This window comes from Hakea prostrata, chromosome 2, assembly GCF_041222555.1.
Source record: "Hakea prostrata isolate BN-2017 chromosome 2, UWA_Hpros_2, whole genome shotgun sequence".
NCBI lineage: Eukaryota > Viridiplantae > Streptophyta > Magnoliopsida > Proteales > Proteaceae > Hakea > Hakea prostrata.
In genome coordinates, this window is record NC_142601.1 from 10,958,397 (window position 1) to 10,980,628 (window position 22,232).

At 38.7% G+C, this 22,232-nt stretch overlaps 1 protein-coding gene across 1 annotated transcript; it reads right to left on the reverse strand.

Moving 5' to 3' along the window:
- Positions 1 to 212: 212 nt before the first annotated feature.
- Positions 213 to 12,986, reverse strand: LOC149023711 (uncharacterized). Its single transcript, XM_089144215.1, has 9 exons — positions 12,370 to 12,986; positions 11,219 to 11,417; positions 9,889 to 10,030; positions 9,361 to 9,449; positions 9,206 to 9,248; positions 8,727 to 8,783; positions 8,506 to 8,584; positions 1,360 to 1,454; positions 213 to 1,246 (listed from the first exon to the last, which is right to left on the reverse strand). The coding sequence occupies exons 1-9, from the start codon at positions 12,608 to 12,610 to the stop codon at positions 1,121 to 1,123; spliced, it is 1,071 nt and encodes a 356-aa protein (XP_089000341.1). The 5' UTR covers positions 12,611 to 12,986; the 3' UTR covers positions 213 to 1,120.
- Positions 12,987 to 22,232: the final 9,246 nt, after the last annotated feature.

The following is a 22,232-nucleotide window of genomic DNA, read 5'->3' on the forward strand; positions in this document are numbered from 1 at the left end:
CCACCCGAAAGGCTGCTAAACATAGTTGGTTCCTCTCATTTGAGGAAATCTCCCAACAAGCATCCAATGAATTGTAAGATTCAAATACATGTAATATTCAAGTTCAAGGGCACTCATTATAATTGGCTAAATCCTAAAACTCATTAGACACTCATTGAGAGAATCCCACCAAGGAGAAGCCTCTAACTGTATTTGGCTTACTCATTTGACAAGCAGTGCTGCAACTGGGGAAAGATAAGCTTTTGTTATGATTAATGTTAGCTACATCTCACCTGGATGGTGCGCAATCATATTAAATATATGCAAAACTTGGGGAATCAGTAATATGAAAATGCCTCGAGCAAGAATAGAGGGAGATGGATCCAGCATCGACCTACCTGAGTTTTTGAATTCGAATTCGGATTCGGATTCCTGGGGAAAGATGCTTGGTTTGTTATCCAACATGTTCATGACATGAACTGTTTTTGTTTAAAGAAGCCGGATGATTATGGTATTGTGAATGGTACAGGAACAGGTTAGAATTGGTAGATAAATTGGCCTGAAAAAACTACCCAGGAATTGTTTGTTAGCTTCCACCAAAATCCCGGCTGAACCAAATCAGTAGCCAATTTACTGTGTGGGTTGAACTAAGTAGGGTTCACCATTCACCATTTCTGTCCTTGAATAATGGGTGGCTTGATGTAGCCAGGGAGATTTATCATTTAAGCCAAGGGAAAGAGGAAGAACTGAAAACACACACATACACATTGCAATCCCTTCTTCACATAAAAACAACTTGGCATAGCACATAACCTCACCATAAGCACAGGGAAGATCATTATAAAGTTAATATGGTTGGAAGGGAAGTTGGGTCGAATTTATTTTCGAACCTCTTCTGCTACATTTAGTAAGCGTGTCATCAACCACTTCAACATTGGTCTGGTTCTGATAACAGTGGAGTAAAAAAAAACTAACAATGGTGTAAGAAATATGAAATATAATCACAAAGATATACTTTCTATTTATTAACATGTAAAATACTTCAGTGGAAACAACCGGACACACCTGATTACCTCATCTCAGCATAAATATGACAACCAGAATAAACTTAGGAAAGCTGACATGTTAGATGTCAACAACTCTACATGATAGTTCTTACATGGGAAGTGAATGAGAAAGGGGATCCAACTGGAGCTGTAAGGCCAAGATACCGCATTATTCTGAACCGTCGCAGCTTCTTTACTGACTTCACTGGAAATGTTGTCACCTACAATTACACGAAAATAGGGGAGTGAAAACTCGGGTTCCAAGAAAAGAAAACCGGGAATGCAAATTATCCATGCTAGAGTAATTGGGTAGCAAATTATCATAACAACTCACATCAAAATGAACTTTTGGCTTCCGTTTCCTTTTGCCCCGTCCTGTTTCTATGCACTCACCCTCGGTTCTGCTCGAACTTGATGCATTCCATTTTTCTGTGCGATCAGAAGCTAAAATTAGTCTAGGAAGAAGAATCAAAGCATCTTTCTCTGTGCCAGAGCATCCTCTACTGGTTAAGTGATAGGCACCACAGTGCCATTTGACACACTGATATTGGTGTTGTCAAAGTCAACCACAGAAACATGATTTGTTGGATCTGGAGTGCATACATTTTTTTTCTTCCTATTGAATTCCTCCAATCATTTGGAGCATCAATTGAGACCATGCCGGGGCATAATCTGTCTCTCATATACAATATGGTACAGATCCTATGAGGTGTCGACAATGCCAACAATATAGTTTACAAGCTATTTTGAGTTCAAAGCTCCAAGTTTAACAGGGAGCATTCTAGCAGATGCAAATATCATTACTTAGTCTTTAATTTAGTCATGCATGGGCATATATCAATTGAGTCTTAAGTTCAATCTTGCATGGCCATACAAGTATACAACAAAATTGTCAAGAGAGTTAGGGAGAAGGGTAGGTGACACTCTGAGGCATGGATTCAGGAACGTCATCCAAGAATAGCATCTAATGCAAAGCATCAAGATGTTTCATTATTGTATCACATATATGCCCATGTGGAACGGGTAAAAATAAAAAAAATAAAAAAGAATTATTAGAATCAGTAGGCTGGTTTGCCCTATAGTGCAGCTTATGTTTCTGGAACTAGTCTCTACTTTGATGATTTATACCATATCTTCAAATCCAACTGTTGGAAAAAATGAAATTTGCAGCAGTTGTTCATTACATACAAGATTCTCTTGAACCAGGGGCTTCTCATAGTTTTGGTGGCTGGTTTGTCTTAAACTGTAAATTACTGATTTTCTGTCTTTTTTGTGTTAACTAGGACCAGATCATCCTTGATCTTGGCTTTACATTACACTTTGTCACCCTGCTACCCCCAAAGGTTACCTTGTTGCCCTAAAAGCTCCTGCCAAGTGTTTCTCATGAGTAAAGTCCTATTGGATTTCATTCTAGTTTTGGATTAAGATTTACTTCGGAAAGAGAAAGGAACATTTAGCTACCACCGAAAGTAGCATCATAGTAGCCAAATAGATTTTCTTAAAACCATATGGTCTGGGAAATTGTTATATAAGGACCCTAAGGTTATAGCAAGGAAGAGCCAAACCACACCACATAGTTTAGTGGTCATGGCTATGTGGCTCACTATGAAAAATCATAAGAAAGATGAGCTTATTTGCCTTAGGATGAAGTAGTGGAGCTTAGAAGGAGAAACAACGAAATCCAATGAAATCATTCATTGACAAAGCAAAGACATCATTCTTGGGGAGACGTGGGAGTAAGAAGACAAGGCTCAATGATGTAACCAGCCAAGGACAGCCCAAGAAGGGCCAAAGGAGGGCCCAAGCCAGGGGCGTCGATTGCAACCCAAACCGAACCGGCCTGTTATAGCTTGAACCAGCCCAAACCGAATCATAATGGGCTGTGTTTGGGCTGGTTTGGGCCAGCTTGTGTGGGCCCGTTAGCACGTTAGTTCAACTAAAATATAGTTTTGGAGAGGTTTGCGGACTAGTTCTACTAAGCCCGTTAGTTTGTAATTTTTGTGTGTGTGTGTGTGTGTTGTTATTGTAGTTGTGGAGGTCTTAGTTTTCTACTAAGATATAGTTTTTGAAAAAAGAGTTTTCTATTCAATAGCATCCACATTTATGAAACATCCATAGGTTCAATTTCGAGCTAGAGTTCTCTAATATATTTCATGTTTAACTTACACCAAGTGCCATCAAAATACGTTTTGCTTCAAATTCTTTCCATTTTCTGCTCAAAATTTATTGTTGAGAGTGAACAGCAATATTTTGTGATGGTCTCAAAACCGTCCCAACCCGAATCCAAACCACACCAAACTAAAACCGAACTGAAAAACTTATTTTGCAAATGGGCTGCGTTTGGGGCTTGGTGTTTTTCCTCCCGAAACCGTTAAGCCCAAACTGCACCCTTGACACCCCTTAGCCCAAGCCCACTCAAGTTCTGATGCAAGCCTGGGCAGGGCCAAACCAACACGGGCAATTTGGTCATTTTCACCCCTAGATTGAGTCCTAGTTAGCTAGAATAAATCCATCTTCTTTTAAGAGTCCTTTTTTGTTTTTCTTTTGTTATTTGGAGTCCCAGTTTGAGAGTTAATTAAGAGTTTTAGTTGACTAGAAGCCAGTTAGTCAGTTGTGGAAAAGAAAAGCTTGATTAGCATGCGCTTTTAAGTTAACTTCTGAAGTGTGTTTAATAAGATTCCAATCTTAGGGTTGAGGTCTTGTAGTAATTTGATTTCATTTTGAGTATTTTGGTCAAGAGTTGGGATCCTTATCTATTAGGGATTCCCAACCCCAGTCAGAATCTTCCTTTTAAGGCTATAATAGCCTATTCATGCAATGTAATTTTCAGCTTGTTCGATAAATAAAATTTGAGTTGATAGAATTGGCTCTGAGAGAAAGTCGTGGGATCCCAAGTGGGTGACCTATGGCTGGGTGTGATAGTATTTCTGTGATCTAGTTCTTCTTCTCCTCCTTGAAACAGAAGCAGCAACATTAATTCAAGTCTTCCAAGTAAGGATAGCCCCTTCCTAATGTAACCCTAGGTTTTGGGTTAGATTTTAGGATCTTCTAGTTAGGTTCCAGCACTTAACTGAGGAATTTGGAGGCTTCGGATGATGGGTTTAGGGGTCCAAAAACCTGCTGGAATAGGTAAATAGAACTGAATTTTGTTGGATTCCAAGTTTCAAATTGAAATTTAAATTTTAGGGTTTCGGCTAGGATTGGGAAGGGGGCTAAGGTTTCCTGCAACTCAGAATTAGTAATACTACTAATCTGAAAGTCAGAAACTGTTTCAGAGAAAGAGGGGTGACGGTTGGAAGGATTTAGGGTTTTCTGGAATTCAAAAATTCTGCAACTCTTCTCAAGGAAGAAGACGAAGCACAGAAATTCTAAACACCAGAATTAGGGCTGCTTTGGAGATTTTAAGATTAGAACTGGGTTCTACAGGCTTAGGAAATTCTAGGAAGGGTAGAATGATGGGTTTTGGGGCTGGGATTGAAGGAATCCTAGTGAGGCTAGGAGCCGGTATTGCTGGGAAGGAGGAAGAGGCTACGCTGGCTAGGGGTTGGGATGGGGAATGGCAGCAACTGTAGGGGATGGGATGGGGTGTCTTGACTTTAATTTGTGGTGAGCTTGCTGGAATTCTGCAGCTGAAGCTTGAAGATGATGAAGGAATCACAAAACTGAGAGTAAAAGCAATTTAATCCAACCGCAAAGTCCCAAGGGGGGAATCCCATGACTTCTTAAGCCAAATTTCAAACTTCAAAACAATTCAATAATCAAGATTGAAGAATTATACTATTTATAGCCCCCATTGACCATCCTAGACTCAACTAATGAATCCCTACCAAATTGGGATTCAATTACCCACTAAAATAGAACTTAAATAAAACTTCTTTTAAGATAAGGTTCCTAATTTGGGGAACCCTATCCTTACCTACTAACAACTCCAACTAACAATCAAAGACCAATATTAACTCAACAAATAGGACTCCAAAATAGAAAATAAAAACAGAATTATTTCCTGAAATAAAACTGGAGTTGGTCAACCAATATAGCTCGATCCAGGGGTAGGAAAATGACCATTCTACCCCTGGAAAGATTCTTCCGTTAGTGGTGGGCTTTGGCTCCAGATGGGCTTGGGCCCTTTTTGGGGGCTGACTAGGGCTGGCTACATCACTTCCCCAATACCTCAACCAAACCCTACCCCTCCCTCTTCAACCACTGTAGCCTTCCCCTTTCCCTTTCTCCCCTTCCTGCGATAGCAGCAGCCCCTTCCCTTAGATAGACCCACTCCCCAGCCTCTTTTGAACCATTTCCCCTTTCCCCTAGGATTGCACCAAGCCTTAGAGCATATTCTACATTTATTTTCCCCTATCTTGCCTATTTCCCCTAACCTGGAAATTCTCTGTACTTCATCTTCTACCTAGGGTGAATTCTGCAGAATTGTCAAAACTTCTGAAACCCTAAATTAGATAAACCAAACCACCTTAAACCCTTGAAACCCTGTTCTGATTTTGCAGAAAGAGCAAAGACAGACTCAAACCCACCCTAGCTGAAACCTACCCAAACCTAATTTTGACCTTTAGTTTGAATTTCAAATCTGGAAATTCAATTACAGTGATCTTCAGTTCTGATTCTCAGTTACAGCAAGCCCTAGAAGAACTTACAACCTCTGAAACATCCTTCCCCTTTTTGTTGGAATTCCTGGGCAACCCAAAGAATCCAGGAAAATTACCAAACTACCCCTAGCCCTAGATTTGGAGTTACATCACTCAAACAACCATTAAGACTAAGAAAGCTACCTTTAGGATATGACAAAGGATTCAGAATGTAAAGGATCCGAAATGGTATAAATTTGACGCAATGAAGCTAAACAAAATTGCAGGAAAACCAATGGCAAAATCTTTATAGTACTTCGAACACAGAGTATGGGGAAAACCCCATCTATGAGATAGCCAAAAGGAGGAAAAGGCAGAGCAGAAATCTCAGCCATGTAAGATGTATGAAAAACAAAGACAATAAAAGTACTAATAAGGGATGAGGACATTAAGGGGTGGAATTCAAAGTACTAACAAGGGCTGGGAACATCAAGTAGAGATGGAATTCAGTCCATAAGAAGACACTAGAAGTAATAGGGCCACCAAGAAGAGTGCATCATCCATCACAACACCAGATGTAGAAATGCAAGAAAAAGTAAGGTTTTTGAAGTGAAAAGAAGATTTACTAAAGATGACAGTAGGCAAGGCACTAGGATCAAATGAGGTTCCCATTGTGTGTGGAAGAGATTAGGAACATATGGTTTATCTTGACTAACTAAGGAGTTTAATAAGATTACAGACATGGAAAATGTTAAAGGAAAAGAAAACATTGTGGTTTCAACTTACAACAAATTTCAAAGCTCTAGTAAATAGAAGGGATAAAACTAATGAGTCATACAATAAAAATCACAGGAGAGGGTTATTCAAACGTACACAAGACAAAGAAACTCCCCCCCCCACATTCCCCTGCCCGGGGGGGGGGGGGACCCAATTTGGTGTCTTCTACGAAGATAGATGGCACAAGCTATTTACTTATTTAGGAGCCTCATGGAAAGATCGAAGGAAGATCTCCATATGACTTTATTGACCTAGAGAAAGTTTAGACCAAATTACAGTTACACCGTTGTGTTTGCAAACAATTATGTTTACACCCGGTGGAATTTATTCTATTATTACCTTTACACCCCTTATATTTTGAATCATATAACAACCGTACCCCTACTGTTAGAATAATGAGGTTAAGTAATGAGTCAGCATGTATTGTACTTTCAAAATTCCCAATCTTATCCTCCTTTGTTTCAAAACCTAGAAAAAAGGAAAGAAAAGGAAACAACCGAAAGTCTCCTATCTTTTCTTTAAAAAAAATCTTTTACTAAGCAGTTTCCTAGAAAGTCTCATTAAAAAAAGTCAATTCATCCTAAAACTGACTTACTTTTATGTATATTTTAGTTTTTATTTTTCCTTTTAAACGTACCATGGAATAAATTTAGATTGAAATGGTCGAAATTTCAATTGAAATTATGGCATTTTTGAAAAATGAATAGTAGGTTTCGACCTAGACAGTACGAAATTTCGTACTGCACCAAAACACTACATACCCAGTTATAAAACTTACCTGTTTCGAGCAGAACTTGCGAAATTCTACTAGGTTCCCCTCTCTATGTTTCAACCCTAAATCAATTTTTTTCTCATTTCTTCATAATGATTTGGCCCTATTTAGGAGGCCAAAGCAAAAGCAAAGAAAATTGAAGCACCTATGGGGGAGTGTGAAGGAGAAAGTGGGGATGGCTTTCTCCAAATAGGCTATGTACCATAGTATTCTAGCACATACAACCTAAGGGCCCTACTATAGGGATATGATTGAGGAGATAGTCAGGGCTGGGATATGTTAGAATGAAGACAAAATCTATAGTGTATAGCTTGAGTTACATAAGGACAGATAAAGTGATTAAAAGTCAAGAGGGTGATCATGCACTGATGCACAATACAAAATGATGATGTTTCATTAAGAATAAAATAGGCTAGATGAAGTGGAGAGATGCATCTTACGTAAAATGGATTCCTTGAACACTAGAAGGAAAATTTGATAGGGCACCCATGGGACCAGCCATGATGTACATAAAATGTTGGTAAGTTGAGAATCATCCTACAAACACACTCAAGTGTAGCAGGTATGAAGATATTGAGATGAGTGGCATAATTACGAAAGATGAAGCGAAGAATAACAAAACCTATGAAAGATAAAGCGAAGGATGATCATTATGTATCTGATTTAGGAGTAGATTTGATACATCATAAGCTACGAGAAAATCATTTGAGTGGTCTCACCATGTTCATTGGAGGCCCTTGAATGTTTTTCAGTATTGAGGAGTAACTTGATTCCGATTAAAGGAACTAAAAGAAGGGTGGACCTAAAATGACCCTAGAAGTAGTGGTGAAAGATATGTATATCTTAGCTAAACAAGCATGCCCTCATATAGTCATAGGGCTGATTGCAGGGCAAGGATCCACATAGCAGACCATTTTAGTTGGGCAGACTTCTTTGAAATTGTGGTATACTTGTTCCACATATTTGCATGTTATTGTGTCTGTAAATTATTGTTTTTCAATATTCTGGTCTTCGCCCACATATTGTATGATGTATTTCCTCATTCCTTTTGAGAGAAACATGAGACTTTAGTGATATTCATGATCGATAAGTTTGCATACAATTGGCATTAGGAATAGTAGTGAATCCACCAATTATGGGTCAACCACTGAAATTGAAAGAACTATCTACCAAAAGAGACAGTATAGATTTTTAACCAAATAGATACCCAAGTGATGTCTCGTAGCTTCCATGGGAAGGCCAGAGGTAATGTTCTTTACCAATAGTATTTTATATATATATTTTCCTTCTATTATGGTTGAATGTTCAAAAGTTGGGGAAGGGGACAGAAAAGAAACCAACAGGTACAAACCTAATGACTGGTCATGTTGAACATCGGGGCTCTCATCCAATGCTCTACACAAGCTTGTGTTGTTCTTTCTTTGCAAGGCCTACAAGGAGATGAGAAGAAAATTAACTCATTAGGGAGTAAAACATGGAGAACCATAAAAATTAAAAATTAAGAAGAAACATTTGTGTGGATTGGTGGGGATGGGGTGTGTATGTGTGTGGGAGGAGGGTAGAGAGACTGACTTGCTTAAGAGCATCCTGAAATGATTCCATGGGATTGCAGCTTTTTTCTTCATAGCACTGAAACACAACTCTGGATGATCAGGAAAATTATGAAATAGATGGAAAAAACATCACTGATTGAGCAAGACAGATTAAATTAACCTCATGTATCAAGATAAAGAAGCATATGATTCTATAAATGTACGACGGTGATGTTTATGCCTAATATAGAGAATCAGAATAGGTACCAGACAGCAATGATCAAATGAAGCTATAAGTGACAGAGATCAATAGTGTTAAAAGTGGGATGGGTTTTGACCATTGAGGTACATCAATTAGCTATACAAATGACCCCTACTAATCGTAATAGTCGAACTGGAATCTTCCGGTAGAGTTGACTTTTGAGCATTAAGGTTGGTGACAAACAGTCAACCCTAACCCAATCCCCTGGTATCAGCAATCTAAAACACTTGAAAGAAAATGTGGGTTGGCATACTTACATCCTCAAACCGTGAAAGATCTTCAGTTGGATTAACCCAAGAACTGCAAGGAAACAATTCTAACTATCAGATCCAGCAGATAAACTGTTCAACAGTATCCAACGTTCCAGCTCCAGGGCCAAAAGACACCAGCAACAAATAGATTGGAAAGTTACCGTTCATGGTTCCCATAATACTGCACTAAAATATATGCATTAACATCCTGATGATTTGAGCAAGTTAGAGGCGATCGTTCTCCCATGATCTGGAATTATCAGTTAAAAAGAAATAAATGACTAATAAAAACTCTACAAATATTTTCAGATTGAAAAGGTTGCTTTACTTTGAATGATGGATAACCCTAAGTTATTGATGAGTATGTTGCACAATATACAATTTAAGACAGTTACTACGGAAAAAAATCTAAACCCATTTGCAGTAATAAATAAACCCACATTAAATTTCCTCTCCAGATGGAAAAGCCTGACATGAACGAGTTTCAGATTTACATAACCACATGGTTAATCAATTTAGATGGTGAATTGTCAGTCATAATATAACTTGTGCCATACATCAAAACCACATCCTAAATCTCTGTTATGTACTCTTAGATAAAAAACATTCTTCCATTTTCATCAAAATAGAAGGCAAGAAAACCATCCCATTCTTAAATTAAATTGCAAGAGAATGGAGTCATAACGTACTTCAGCAGGCCACCACATTTGATTTGCTGTTCTAGCCCATACTATGCTTCCTGGAGTTGTTGAAATGTCATTGCTCCTTGTTTCCTGTGACGTAGATTTATCTGAAGTTTCAGCATTTTCACTTTTGTGTCTTCCAGAGTTCCTGCTTAAGATAAAAGAAGTCATCCACGGTAAATGCTTGAAATATCCTTCATGTAAAAGTATAGGGAAATGAATTACTCAAGTTAAGAGAGCTAGGACAGCATCAATAACAGGTTCGAATTACAATCTAACAAATGATTTACTTTTGAGAAGAATAAGGTTTGAAAACATCATTTTCACCTTGAGACTAAATTCTTCCAGTATATTGGATTTCACATTCCACTTACAAAAAGCTTATTAATTTATACTTAACTGCATAGTAACTGAGAACATTGCCTAGACCAATCGGCCACCCTAGCAGGAGGTCTGGATTCAAGCCTCCTGGTTCTCATCTTTCCTCCCTGCCTCACAGAATACTTATGTATGAAAAAAGAAAATTTTCTGGATAAATCTCATATATGGAGCCAAAAATCTAGAATTGTTGCGACAAATTCACGGATTTGGCCTTCCACCACAACTAGCTGAAACCGCGAGCTTCAGTGCATTGCAGTTTGTTGATTTAAGCAGATCTTGAGCCATACCCCTTAAAAAAGAACAGGAAATTCCATGATTTTAGTCATCCCCCCACATGCATGTCATTTTGTATCTTTGATTGGTTTCCTTTTTCTCTTATCACCAATATGGGACCATTCCAATACCTCGCTTTTACTCCTCCTTGACATATGAGAAGATTCTCCACCACCCCTCTCTTTTTCCATTGATATATTATCCATTAGTACTCCAGAACTTAGAAACTTCTTAAATTTTCTGCTCCATTGGTACCCTACACAATGCTCTGCTTACTTAAGTGTACTAAATTTGACTAATGGAAAGTCCAACTTTACTCCAGAGCAGTAGGTAAAGAACAAGATAAATTAATCTACATTTCATGCCCTTGTAGAAGAGCCAAACAGAGCAAAGCTACTTCAATAATGGTTTTCTAAATAAAATTAAATTTGCAGTTTAGAGTTGCATCGACAGGTATTCTTGAAGATTAATGACCTGACAAGGCCCATGGAAAGAATATTATATCACTTCACATATGAGTAAAATGGGTAAAAGTTGCCATATGCAATTCATAAACCCCTGATTACCAGGAGAATGTAGTAGGCACTTTCCAGAAGAGATGTAAAAGGGAAGATAAAAACAATTAAAGAGTTTAAGAGCAAGTAATTGCAGTAACACTGCTATATAGGAGGAAGAGAGAAACCTGTTATCACATGGATTGAAGAGTGTATTTTGCGCAACTGATTCATCTTTCTTAACAGTTAATCCAACAGACTTTATGGAGAGTCCTTCAGGGATGTCCTTTCTATATTGAGTAATGGGAGCCTGACACCCCCGATCCATAATAGTTGTAGTAATGCTTGGCAATGCATCTTTGCAGCTTGAGAACTCCAAAACAGAACCTGCAATGTCAGATAGTCAAAATAAAAGACCTTTAAGCATCTCACCAAGATGCTAACCTGAATGTTAGTGAGTGAAGATTACAAAATGCAAAGCAACTTAAAAGGAACTCCATAGCAGACTACATGATTAAAATCTCAACAATGCCCAAAAGTTTCAGCTAGCTCTACAATGGAAAGGTACATCTCGACATGTATGGCATTACAATGATACAGAGCTCCACATTTGTTAAGAAAACGAGTATAAATGGTTCAGTTGGTAATGGATGAATGACCAATGCATCAAAAGCCCCCTCTGGAAAAGGGCATGATCTTCTCATTAAGTATTTGGATAACAGTGTCAGTTCATAAATACATCTAACAAGCACAGAAGCTCCTACTGATCGGGTTTCTCCAACAAAACAATCATCCATTGAAATTAATTCAATTGATAACCGGATTGACCAAAATATGGAGGATCTTCGTACTAGAGACATTATGAGTAGTAGCCCCTTTGTACTTCTGATCACTTCATGGACCTGTGAATTCCTTAGGTCGTTTAATCTATATGGTGTAACACCACGACTCATTAATTCGTCAACCTCTTCCAGTGAGTTGTCGACATACAAGGAGAAAACTCTATTCCCATTCTTTCTAGATATTTATTTTCATTCTTAAATTTCATGGAAGATCAAAACCCATTGCGAATTAGTTTAGTTTGTTCCTCACTTGAACGTTGCAAAATGCTATATATCACATGAATATGATCAATCAATGAAACTTATTAATAATTCAGAAACTGAACACCACCAAGAATGTCAATGAAGGAGAAGCACAACCTCAATTTTGAAACCCCAAACAAACAAAAAATAAAAATCCCAATTACAAAGTGCAGTGAAACTTTCAATTCAGCAATTATACAATTGAACAAAAAAGGAGGGAGGGGGGAGACAGCAGTAGAGAGAATTAAACAAACCACGACGATGACGATGACGACGACGACGTTGATAGGGAATGAGGAAGAGGCGATCGGCAGCGACGTCACTGGGAGGGGAAGAAGAAGGTGAAGGTGAAGGTGAAGAGGTGGAGCACACGAAAGGGGAGAAATCAGTGCGAGGTTTGGAACCACGGCTTCTGGGTTGCTGGCAGCACTTGGGTAGGAGAATCTGATGTGCTCCCTCTAACTTGCAATTTTTCTTCGATTTCTTCATGACCATTCTTCCTTGATTGATTGAGATTGCTTTGTTTTTGCAGAGGCACGGAGAGAGAGAGAGAGGGGAAAGATTGAGATATAAGAGAAGATGAGAGAAACCCTAAGCCTAACGGATGTTGTGATTCAGAAAACGGAGAGACCTATCTTCACAGAAACGTGAAGGTTGCGTTGGAATGCCCACGTTGATTACCATCTCTCACTCTCCCACCATGGTTTGGTCTCTCTTGTGAAAAAGAATATCAGAGTGGCTGTTTTAGAAAACCAAATTCTCATGGGACCAACTTTTTTGGTTTTCACTTCCTCGTTCCTTCCCGGTCCAATGGCATTGCTAATGACAAGGAACCTGAGACTAATGAAGGAACAGAGGAACCAGGAAGGACTTTCCCACCCTTCCCCCCTCGGAGAACATGAAAGTGCAAAATTTCATTCCTTTTTAATGTAAAAAACAATTTCTTTGGTTAGAGAGAAAAACCACTTCATTTTTTTGGTAATAAAAAACAACTTCAATTTTCTAACAAAAAAAAAGAAAAAAACACACTTCATTACAAAGATAAACCCCTCGAGGCTAGGGCGAAGCCCCACCTATATTAATATTAACCTCTTCCCTGAGGATGTAGTAGAGGTGCACGTAAGCCAGCCCGGATGAACCTCTGATCCCCAAAAAAAAAAAAAAAAAAGAAGAAGAAGATATATTACACATTGGGTCCAAACCCAAGCTGGGTTGAAATATAATTTATAAACACATACTCTTTTTGGTAATAAATGATCTTATTTAGAGGAGGCAGGGCCTACAAAAGAGGATGGTAGCACGGTCAAACTATTGAATCCTCAATGAGTAGGGCTTTCTGGGCTAGGTGATAAACTAGAGTTGGCTGCCCTAGGAACGAGAGTGAAAGAACAAGAAATGGGAAAAGTGGCCAAGTGACGAATGTTCCATACAACTCCCACTAGATCTAGAGGAACTAGTCCATGGGTCTATTGTAATAGCCCTATAACCTCCTTGTTGTCTGACTTCAGATGGAGATGAAGCACACCTTGTGCAATTCCTTCCAAAAGGCCCAACCAAATAGCTAGTGCTTCCCCTAACACTATTGATTTGAATTGGTCTTTCCTTGACACCTCCCACATCACTTCCCCTCTCCAGTCTCTTATAACGAAGCCCAAGCCACAAGTGTTGTCACTTGCTAAAGTTGCATTGCAGTTAATTTTATGTGTTCCTCTTTTTGAGGGACCTCCAAATCACACCCTATGCAACATTAATATGTTGTTGCTCCTTCCTCAGATTACCAAAGTCAAAGTCTCCACAAACTCCATGGCCGCTTTATGAAATTTCCTAGTTACCTCTTGTGGAGTCCAAACAACTCGCCCAAACGTATCATCATTCCTTGCACACCAAAGTTACCATAAGGTGAAGCATATCAAGCTCTGAATCTCCTTATACTAAATCATTGCCCAAATGCAAAAGTTATCCCACTTTGAGATCCACTTGGCCACCTTCATCTGCGCATCTTCCTTGAATCTAATACCTTTCTTTTATCCTCCTTTTCATTCATAAGAGAGTGTAAGTTGTCTTGGCTGAATATTGCCCTCTTTTATCTACATTTCACACCATGACATCCTCAATAGGAGAGAGAGGAAGTTGTAGAGCAAGTACCTCCTTGCTAACTTCCTCAAGGAATAAATGCTTGACAAGAGAAACATTCCAACTACCTTCCCCATACATCATTTGGTAGACCCATTGGAAATCTTTTGATTTTTCAACATATATAGTTATTCTCCAGTTCTTGAGCCTAGACAACCACCGATCACTCCAAATATTAAAGCTCCTCCCATCCCAAACTATCCACCGTAAAGTTTTCTTGGGGATGTCTCTTCCCATGATAATTCCTTTCCACCCCCATGATGAATCCCTCCCCAAACTTGCTTCCATAAAAGAAACCCAAGGGTAATATATATTCTTCATTACCAATCCCAAGTTGAATCCAGTTCCTTGAATGACCTCCATGCTAGTTTAGAAATCATGGCTTGAATATGAAGAAGAGAGTTCTTAAAGCCCATGCCACACATATTTGGCATATCTCTCAGTAGCACATCAACCATAATAAATCAACAGTAATCTTCAAGTTTGGAACCCCGACCACATACAAGCATCTTTATCTCACTGCTACTTTGGGCATTCTGGAAATACATGGACATTACCTTGGCTTCCCATCCACGATTGGAAAATTTATGAATCATACATTCTTATATATCACATAAAGACTACAAGGAAAACTCACAGGGATGGAGTTACAAAATGCTATCTATAAGTGGGAAGGAGATACTAATTAAAGCAGTGACAATGATGATGCCCATGTATGCATTTTCAATTAGTGTATTAAAATTGTTTGTTTGATCATACTTGTTACATCAAAATTTGATCCTGTCAATGAACCACACTTGAATTCGATTGATTTTGGTTTCCTGATCATAAATAAGGGTGAGTGCGGGCTGATTCGGACCGTTAGGAAGCCACCTTTGAAGGTTAAGTTAGATCAAATACTCCACCACCCTAAAGAAGGGGTTTAGAAGTTGCTTGAACTAAAAATCTTACAGAGAGTTGTGGGAGTAAATGAGCATTAGCATTAAATTTGGTAGGGGAGGGGTAATTATAGTGAAAGCTAACTCTTTGTGATCGTCGGATTGTCTAGGTGGTGTTAATCCCTTACTGGAGGTGCCATGTCAGGAAAACAAAACCTTCAAAGTGTCCCATTAGAGGCTAGCCGTAGACATGATCTAGACTTAATGTAACCATTTCTAGCTTTGTTAGGTAGACAATGTGAGCTTACGCCACCCAAGAAGGATGTTGGTGAGATATGTCACTTCATCTTATATGCTAAGGCATACGGAGTATAGAGTTTCCTTAGGAGTAAAGTTTGCTTCGTGGAATCTAGCTAGTGGTTGTGCTAAGGAGATATCCTCGACTACTTCTGCTTTAGAACTCTTGAAGACATTCCCATTGACCCTTGCTTGACCACAAGGGGTCGGGTTATATGAATTTGACTCATCTGCTGGGTGACAACCTTAGGAGGCATTCTGATCTAGCCTCCTCGTCCAATACACTCCATGTCAACCATAACTCAAGAACGATATGTTATACTTCGTGAATTATGCCCAACATGTACTAAATATTATTTATTTAAGAATGATCACATTGTTATAAGCTTATAATCAATCTAGTGTGTTGTGTTCTCCCTAAGATTCCCCTAGACAAGATTCTTTTCATTATCTAAGTCCATTTTGAAGCATTTACGCCTTTCATTAACAATGTTAAAAGTGGAGGGGTCTTTGTAAGGTTTTTATTTTGAGGGAGATACACCCTATTTCCAATGAAAACTAAGGGATTCATGTGAAAGTGTCTGGTTTTAACTGATAAAATACTATTAAAACAGCCTAAAACACAAACATAATGAGTAGAGTTACAATCCCCAAGCATGACATACATTTTTCTAGAGAGTTGTTTCGAAAAGTTTCTCCAGCTTAAAAGCAGACTATTAGTCTACGTACAACTGCAAACTAGCAATTAGAATCAAATTCTTAATTTGGGATCTGCTAACTAATGCTTGAAGCCGAGAATATATGAGATTTTCCTAGAACAAGTTATATGAGCTATTTTTTTTTTTTTCATATTAAAAGCACAAAGAGAAGACCATTTATCTCTGGAGAAATCCTAGAATTATGATTAAACCAAGCTGCCTATGTCAGTAAAAAGCATTTATCAAGGAAGTAGTTTTTTTTTTTTTTTTTGTCAAATTCTTAAAAGATGCAGCTACCAAAAATCAATAAAAATAATAGGTGCCCTATGGTAAGATGATAATGCATTTAGGAAAATGTTCCAGCAAGGTCTAAAATCCAAACCTTGTCTAAATGCTCTTTAATGAGCTTGGGCAATTTTTGTTTCTTGGTCGCTGTAGAAACATGTATTTGGGAAGGTGGTTCACAAAGATTGAACATAGACACTTACAAAATCTATATTTAGGTGAGGTGATTTACCTCCAGATCTAAATCTTTTTTTCTTTTAAAATTGTCCACAAGTAAGACATGGAGAAATTGTAAATGTCGAATTGAGCTGGTTGACACCAGAAAGCGTTCCTCAAAGAAGGTAGATAGGGAGTAAAGATAAATTAGTATCCACAGTTACCCTTCCCCTAACCCGTTACTTCATTTAAATGCTGACATGTGGTGTAGTCTTGGAGGTTGCATGCTTGCCTATGGTACAACCCTAAGTAGAAATGCAGTAGTAGCAAACTTGGTTGGGGGGGGGGGGGGAGAAACATAGCAATGAAATTGTTAGTTTTTTCAAATGTAACTTTGTTCATGGATCAACTAATTTAGTGTTGTGGAGAAAATATAGCCTGAGGGGCCCCCCAAGACGAACGTACACCCCCACTTGGGATAGAGAAATCTTCTTAAGGGAAGTCCTCTTAGGAGGATTCTGAGAATCCTTTCTGGAGTAAAACACATACCCCCTCGGGACATGTGTCTTCTGCATGCTCGGGAGGAATAGTGTGTTCTCCCTTGAGAAGCACAGAGAACCCCCTCGGGACATGATTATTCTGAAGACTATGGAGGAATAGTGTTCTCCCTTGAGAGGCACAGAAAACCCCCTCGGGGGGAAGCTTATTGACCCCCTCGGGAGGAAGCATATTCACCCCTTCAGGGAACATGCACGGAATAAGCTCAAGAAGCCCACTTGGACTTAGTCCAAGAGTGACGTTACAGATGGCCAAGTCAGAAGAGTTAGTTACGGATAACTACTCAATGAGGCCGTTCTGAGAATTGGGGAGATGAGTCATCAGATAACGGCTCTATCTGGTCCGACAAAGAAGGAGCCGTTATTCCGAAGATATTCCACTCACTCTTCAACTGTTGATCCGAAACTCAAGGAAGCGCCGCCTCCAGGTAACCTCTATATAAACCCACCTCATACGTGGAGAAAAGGACAGTGAGAACTCATCTGATCATTTATGCATTACGTTCTTGAGAACTCTCTCAAGAACTCTTATTGTTGCCTTGGTTGACTTGGGCGTCGGAGGCGGTTCCCCGGCCAACACTTGGCCGGACCGTTCTTGTTTTCGTGTAGGTTGCAGGCATCTTAGTTATTCGAACTTGGCTGAGGAGCTCTTAAGGCGGTCATCTCAATATCCGGCCCCCGAAGAAGTTCTAGACGCAACACTTAGCAATGCGTAACTTAGCTTGGAAGGAAATTTAATGTATGGAAGATTTTTGTAATGGTTGATCATCTCAGTGTAAGACCATAGAGCTGATGGATGTAGCTTTAACAAATTGAAAAAAGAAATGAATGTCAAATGATTATCCACACTAAAAAGCAAATATTATTTGCACAGAGATCAACTGAAATCCCTTAACCCTTCCATAAGAGTGATCGAGATTCTAAACAAGATATTGCTAAGTTTTGAATTTTGTCTTATTTTTTTTGGTAATAATAAGTACTTTATTGATTGAGAAGAAAGCCTCGAGGAAGCCTACAAATAAGGGAATCAAAAAGTAGGATCCAAGGGGGTTGGGAATGTCAATACACAAAGCAATCCTGGGTTAATGTTGTAGATTTTGCAAGCTCGTCCACAACAAAATTGGCCTCTCGGGGAACATGAGCAAAGGTACATGTGGTGAGCGAATCAGCTAACTTGATGATGTCATTGATTAAGTGGTGGATTTTCCAGCTGCGTCGGGATGTTGGATTGAGAATAGTGAGCACGAGCGCTTGATTATTGCGTTCCACAGGGACATTCAAGAGTTGATAATCACGTGCAAGGGAGAGTCCACGCCGAATGGCTTGTGCTTCTGAGATGAGAGAGTCTTGACATCCTGTTCCTTGGCCAACAGCAAAGACCACTTGATGGTTATGGTTGCATGCTATCCCGCCAATTCCTGATCGAGTTGGTTCTGAGAAAGAGGATCCATCCACATTAAGTTTGATTTGACTTGGCATCGGGGGTTCCCATTGTATGAACCATTGCACTTCTCGGTGTGGTTTTTGAGAGAAGGATGGGGAGAATTCGATGAGAGCTCGTCGGAGCCTCTGTAGTGCATCCTGTGACTGCAGTGTTTAAGGCGAGTAAGTGTGAAAGTTGTAGTAACCCTAGAGAGTCCAATATGCTATGAGGGTGTGAATGGCTTGTTTGTTGTTTGGGAATGATGGGGTAGAGTTGGAGACAAGGGCCTGAAGTTGAGGACTGAAAGGTTGTGATGGGTCTCCTTGATAAAGATGTAGGGTATGCCATAAGTGAAGGGTAAAAGGACAAGATGTGAATAGATGTTGTGCGGAAGCATTGTGGTGACCACAGGTGGTGCACTGGGGGGGTACTTGGCAACCTGACAATAGCAGAAGATCTGCTGTGGGTAGCTTGCCATGGATAATCTTCCATAAAAAAAAAGAGGATTTGAGGTGGGAGGGGGAGATGCCACAACTGTAGCCAATTGAAAGTGGATGATGGGGTAAAGGTATTAGGAGGAGCTAATGTCAGTCGATATGCTAAACTAACTATGAACATACCTTTTGAATTTTGTCTTATGCTCAATGCAAAACTGCACATAAGAGAGTTGCTCTCGGTTTGTCAGAAGATAGACACTAATTTACAGGTACTAAAGTATTCCATTGGTCTTCAAGAGATACAAAAAAATTGCAAATGAAACAATGAAAATGATGATCCATAGACTCCCTCTTGCCCAAAAAAATAAAAATAAAAATTGACCTCATAACTAGTACCCAGAATAAAACCATTACTAATTCAAGTACAATCTCTTGAGCTATTTAATTCAAGGAAGCCCACATACATAGTCTATAGAATACAAGACATCAACCCTTAACCAAGTTCTAGAATAATAAGTAACGTGTAACCCCATATTAAATATGCATTAAGAACTTCCTTTCAAGAAAAAATTAAAAATTTTACATAAAAAAAAAATCAACTTTATAGCTATCCATCCCCTTGCCTTCATTTCCACTATGACTAATCCTCAAGGGGTAGCTTTATATATGGGTGGGTGTAGGATAATATAAGGGAATAAGCTCCAACCTCATTAGGATGTTCAATTGCCTTCATTTTTGCCATGTCTTTATATATGGGGATAGCTTTACGGGGGAAGGGGAGAATCCCCCATCCTGAGGAGATTCAATAGCTCCAGCATCAAGGAGATTAAAACTATTGACCTCTTACAAATGAGGTGTTGGTCTTTGCCAACTTAGCAAACCTCTTACTTTTAGTTATTTCATTTTAGTTTTTATCCATACATTATTGATAATAGTTATAGATACTCCCAAGCAAAAACCAACAAAGTTCCAGTATGAAGTCAATTGGGAGGTTCACTCCAATCTCAAGAACTAAATCTCATACATATGAGAAGCAAAAGTAAGAGGTTCTCATGCTTCATTAGAGTAAGAGAACATTTATAGTCGCAAAAGAAATTACACTGGTTCAGAACAATATTGCAACCCTCCAACAACAACCACCATGAGTTGCCTCTCTAGAGGAAGAAGGGGCTCGAACCAAAAAAATTGGAGCACGATATCAACATGGAAGTCTGTTTGTATTTCTCCACTTTATTCCCTCCTACATCTTTTATTCCTATTCTACCACATTGCATCATACAATACACAAACAATACATTATGTTGACCATTCTTGTATGAAGAGATCCATAAAGCACTTTTCCAAATCGGAGGCAATAAAGCCCATGAAATTGATAGTATTCTTAGCCCGATTTTACCACTAGGCCTGAGATATTATTGGGGCAGATATTCTCAATAAAAACGCAGTGGTAGCTAACTTAGTGGAGGAAGAGTTCGAACCCCTTGAAGCCAGGGGTATAAACCAACTTTATATTTAAATTATATGTTAAAAGCTATTTAAATTATATGTTAAAAGCTATTTCCTGAAGATGTAGTCAAGTACCTATAAGTTGTACTGGTCAAACATTAGTCCCAAAAATAAGGGGGAAAAAAGAAAAGAGAGAGAGAGAGAGAGAGAGAGAGGGAGAGAGAGAGGCAATTCTATGGACATTGATGTATAAGCGATGGTCAAATCAAGAGAGAGAGAGAGAGAGAGAGGCAATTCTATGGACATTGATGTATAAGCGATGGTCAAATCACTGCAGTTCAGGGGAAGACATCTTTGGCTTGGGGATTATTCTCCTTGTGTTGGGAATCAACAATGAACTTGTTAGTTTTCTTAGATGTAGCTTCTGTTCATGGATCAACCAACTAAGCAGCACATAGCTTAGCTTGGAAGGAAATTCGAAGTGGGGAAGATTTTGTAATGGACGATCATCTCCTTGTATTTTTCTTTTTTTGGTGTAGATTTCATTGAAAGATCACATAGGGCAAATGGATGTAGCTTTAATTGATTAAAAGAAGAAATGAATGTCACGCATGTACCACCCCAAAAAAGCAAAATATTATTTGCACAAAGATCAACCGAAATTTATTCACCTTCCATGATAACATTTTTCGAGTGATCCAGATTCTAATGAAGATATTGGTAACTTCTGAATTTTCTCTTATGCCCAATGCAAAACTGTGAACATAAGATAGTTTGTTTCGATTTGTCAGAAAGACAAACACTAATTTATAGGTACGGAAGGACTTTATTGGTCTTCAGGAAATACAACAAAATTGCAAATAAAACAATTAAAAATGATGAGATGATCATGCAACCTTGGGATAGGAAACATTGCTTGAATTTCTGAAAGCCATTGAAGTTATTTTTTTATAGAATGCGTAGATTGACATACATTTTTTTATTTCCAAGAGTACTCCCTATGTACTGGTTCATCAAGCAATCATATAGATACAAAAGAAGGTGGGGAGGGATTTTCTTTTGTTGCTTTAGATCAAGAAACCAACCTCATGGATCTTATACAAAGGCTACCATCCTCATTCAAAAGCTTTTGTCACATCAATCCTTGACATATGGTTGACAAAGAATCTACAATTTTGTGATGTAACCAGGTGGACCCCCACCCACACTTCTAGAGAAGCCCTTTTCTTGCGATCCCTCGAGGAAGGCCAAATTTGACGAAGGGCAAATTCGTCATTTTGTCTTCCTTTTTGAATCCTGGTGAGTCTAATTAGATGTAGCATAATTTCAAGAGGCCAAAACTATTTTTACTTTGTTATTTGAGTCTTTGTTTGCTAGATATGATAGAGTCCTAGTCCAAGTAGGAGAGTCGAGCAAGTCTCAATTCAAATTAGATTCCTTCTCAAGTTAGGAGTTTCTTTAAATTTTGCAATTGTTTTTTATTTAGGAGTCTTTTACAATGGAATACTTTGTTTAATTAGAATTCTAGTTGAGTCATAGTGAGTATGAGTTCCAATCCAAATAAAACTCTTTGTTTGTTGAGTCCTAGTAGGAAATCCTTCATGTAAACACTATAAATATATCACATTGCTTGTAAAGAAATCAGATTTGATTATTAATAAAATTTGAGATTTGAAGGGGACAATTTGGGTTGTGGGTTTCCCAAGGGAAGGAAAACTACGGCTGTTGTAGTGCATTGAATTTCTAAAAGTTTTCAAGTTCATAATCTCCCTTCCTCTACTACAAGTATGTACTATTAATCCCCACC

What these genes read in the sequence shown, in the direction of transcription:
- LOC149023711 (XM_089144215.1), bottom strand. Translation starts at nt 12,610, where the DNA reads ATGGTCATGAAGAAATCGAAGAAAAATTGCAAGTTAGAGGGAGCACAT. An exon ending in TTCAGGATGCTCTTAAGCAA is followed by an intron (nt 8,585 to 8,726) that starts GTCAGTCTCTCT and finishes ATCTCCTTGTAG; the next exon opens with GCCTTGCAAAGAAAGAACAA. An exon ending in TCAACATGACCAGTCATTAG is followed by an intron (nt 1,455 to 8,505) that starts GTTTGTACCTGT and finishes CTGATCGCACAG; the next exon opens with AAAAATGGAATGCATCAAGT.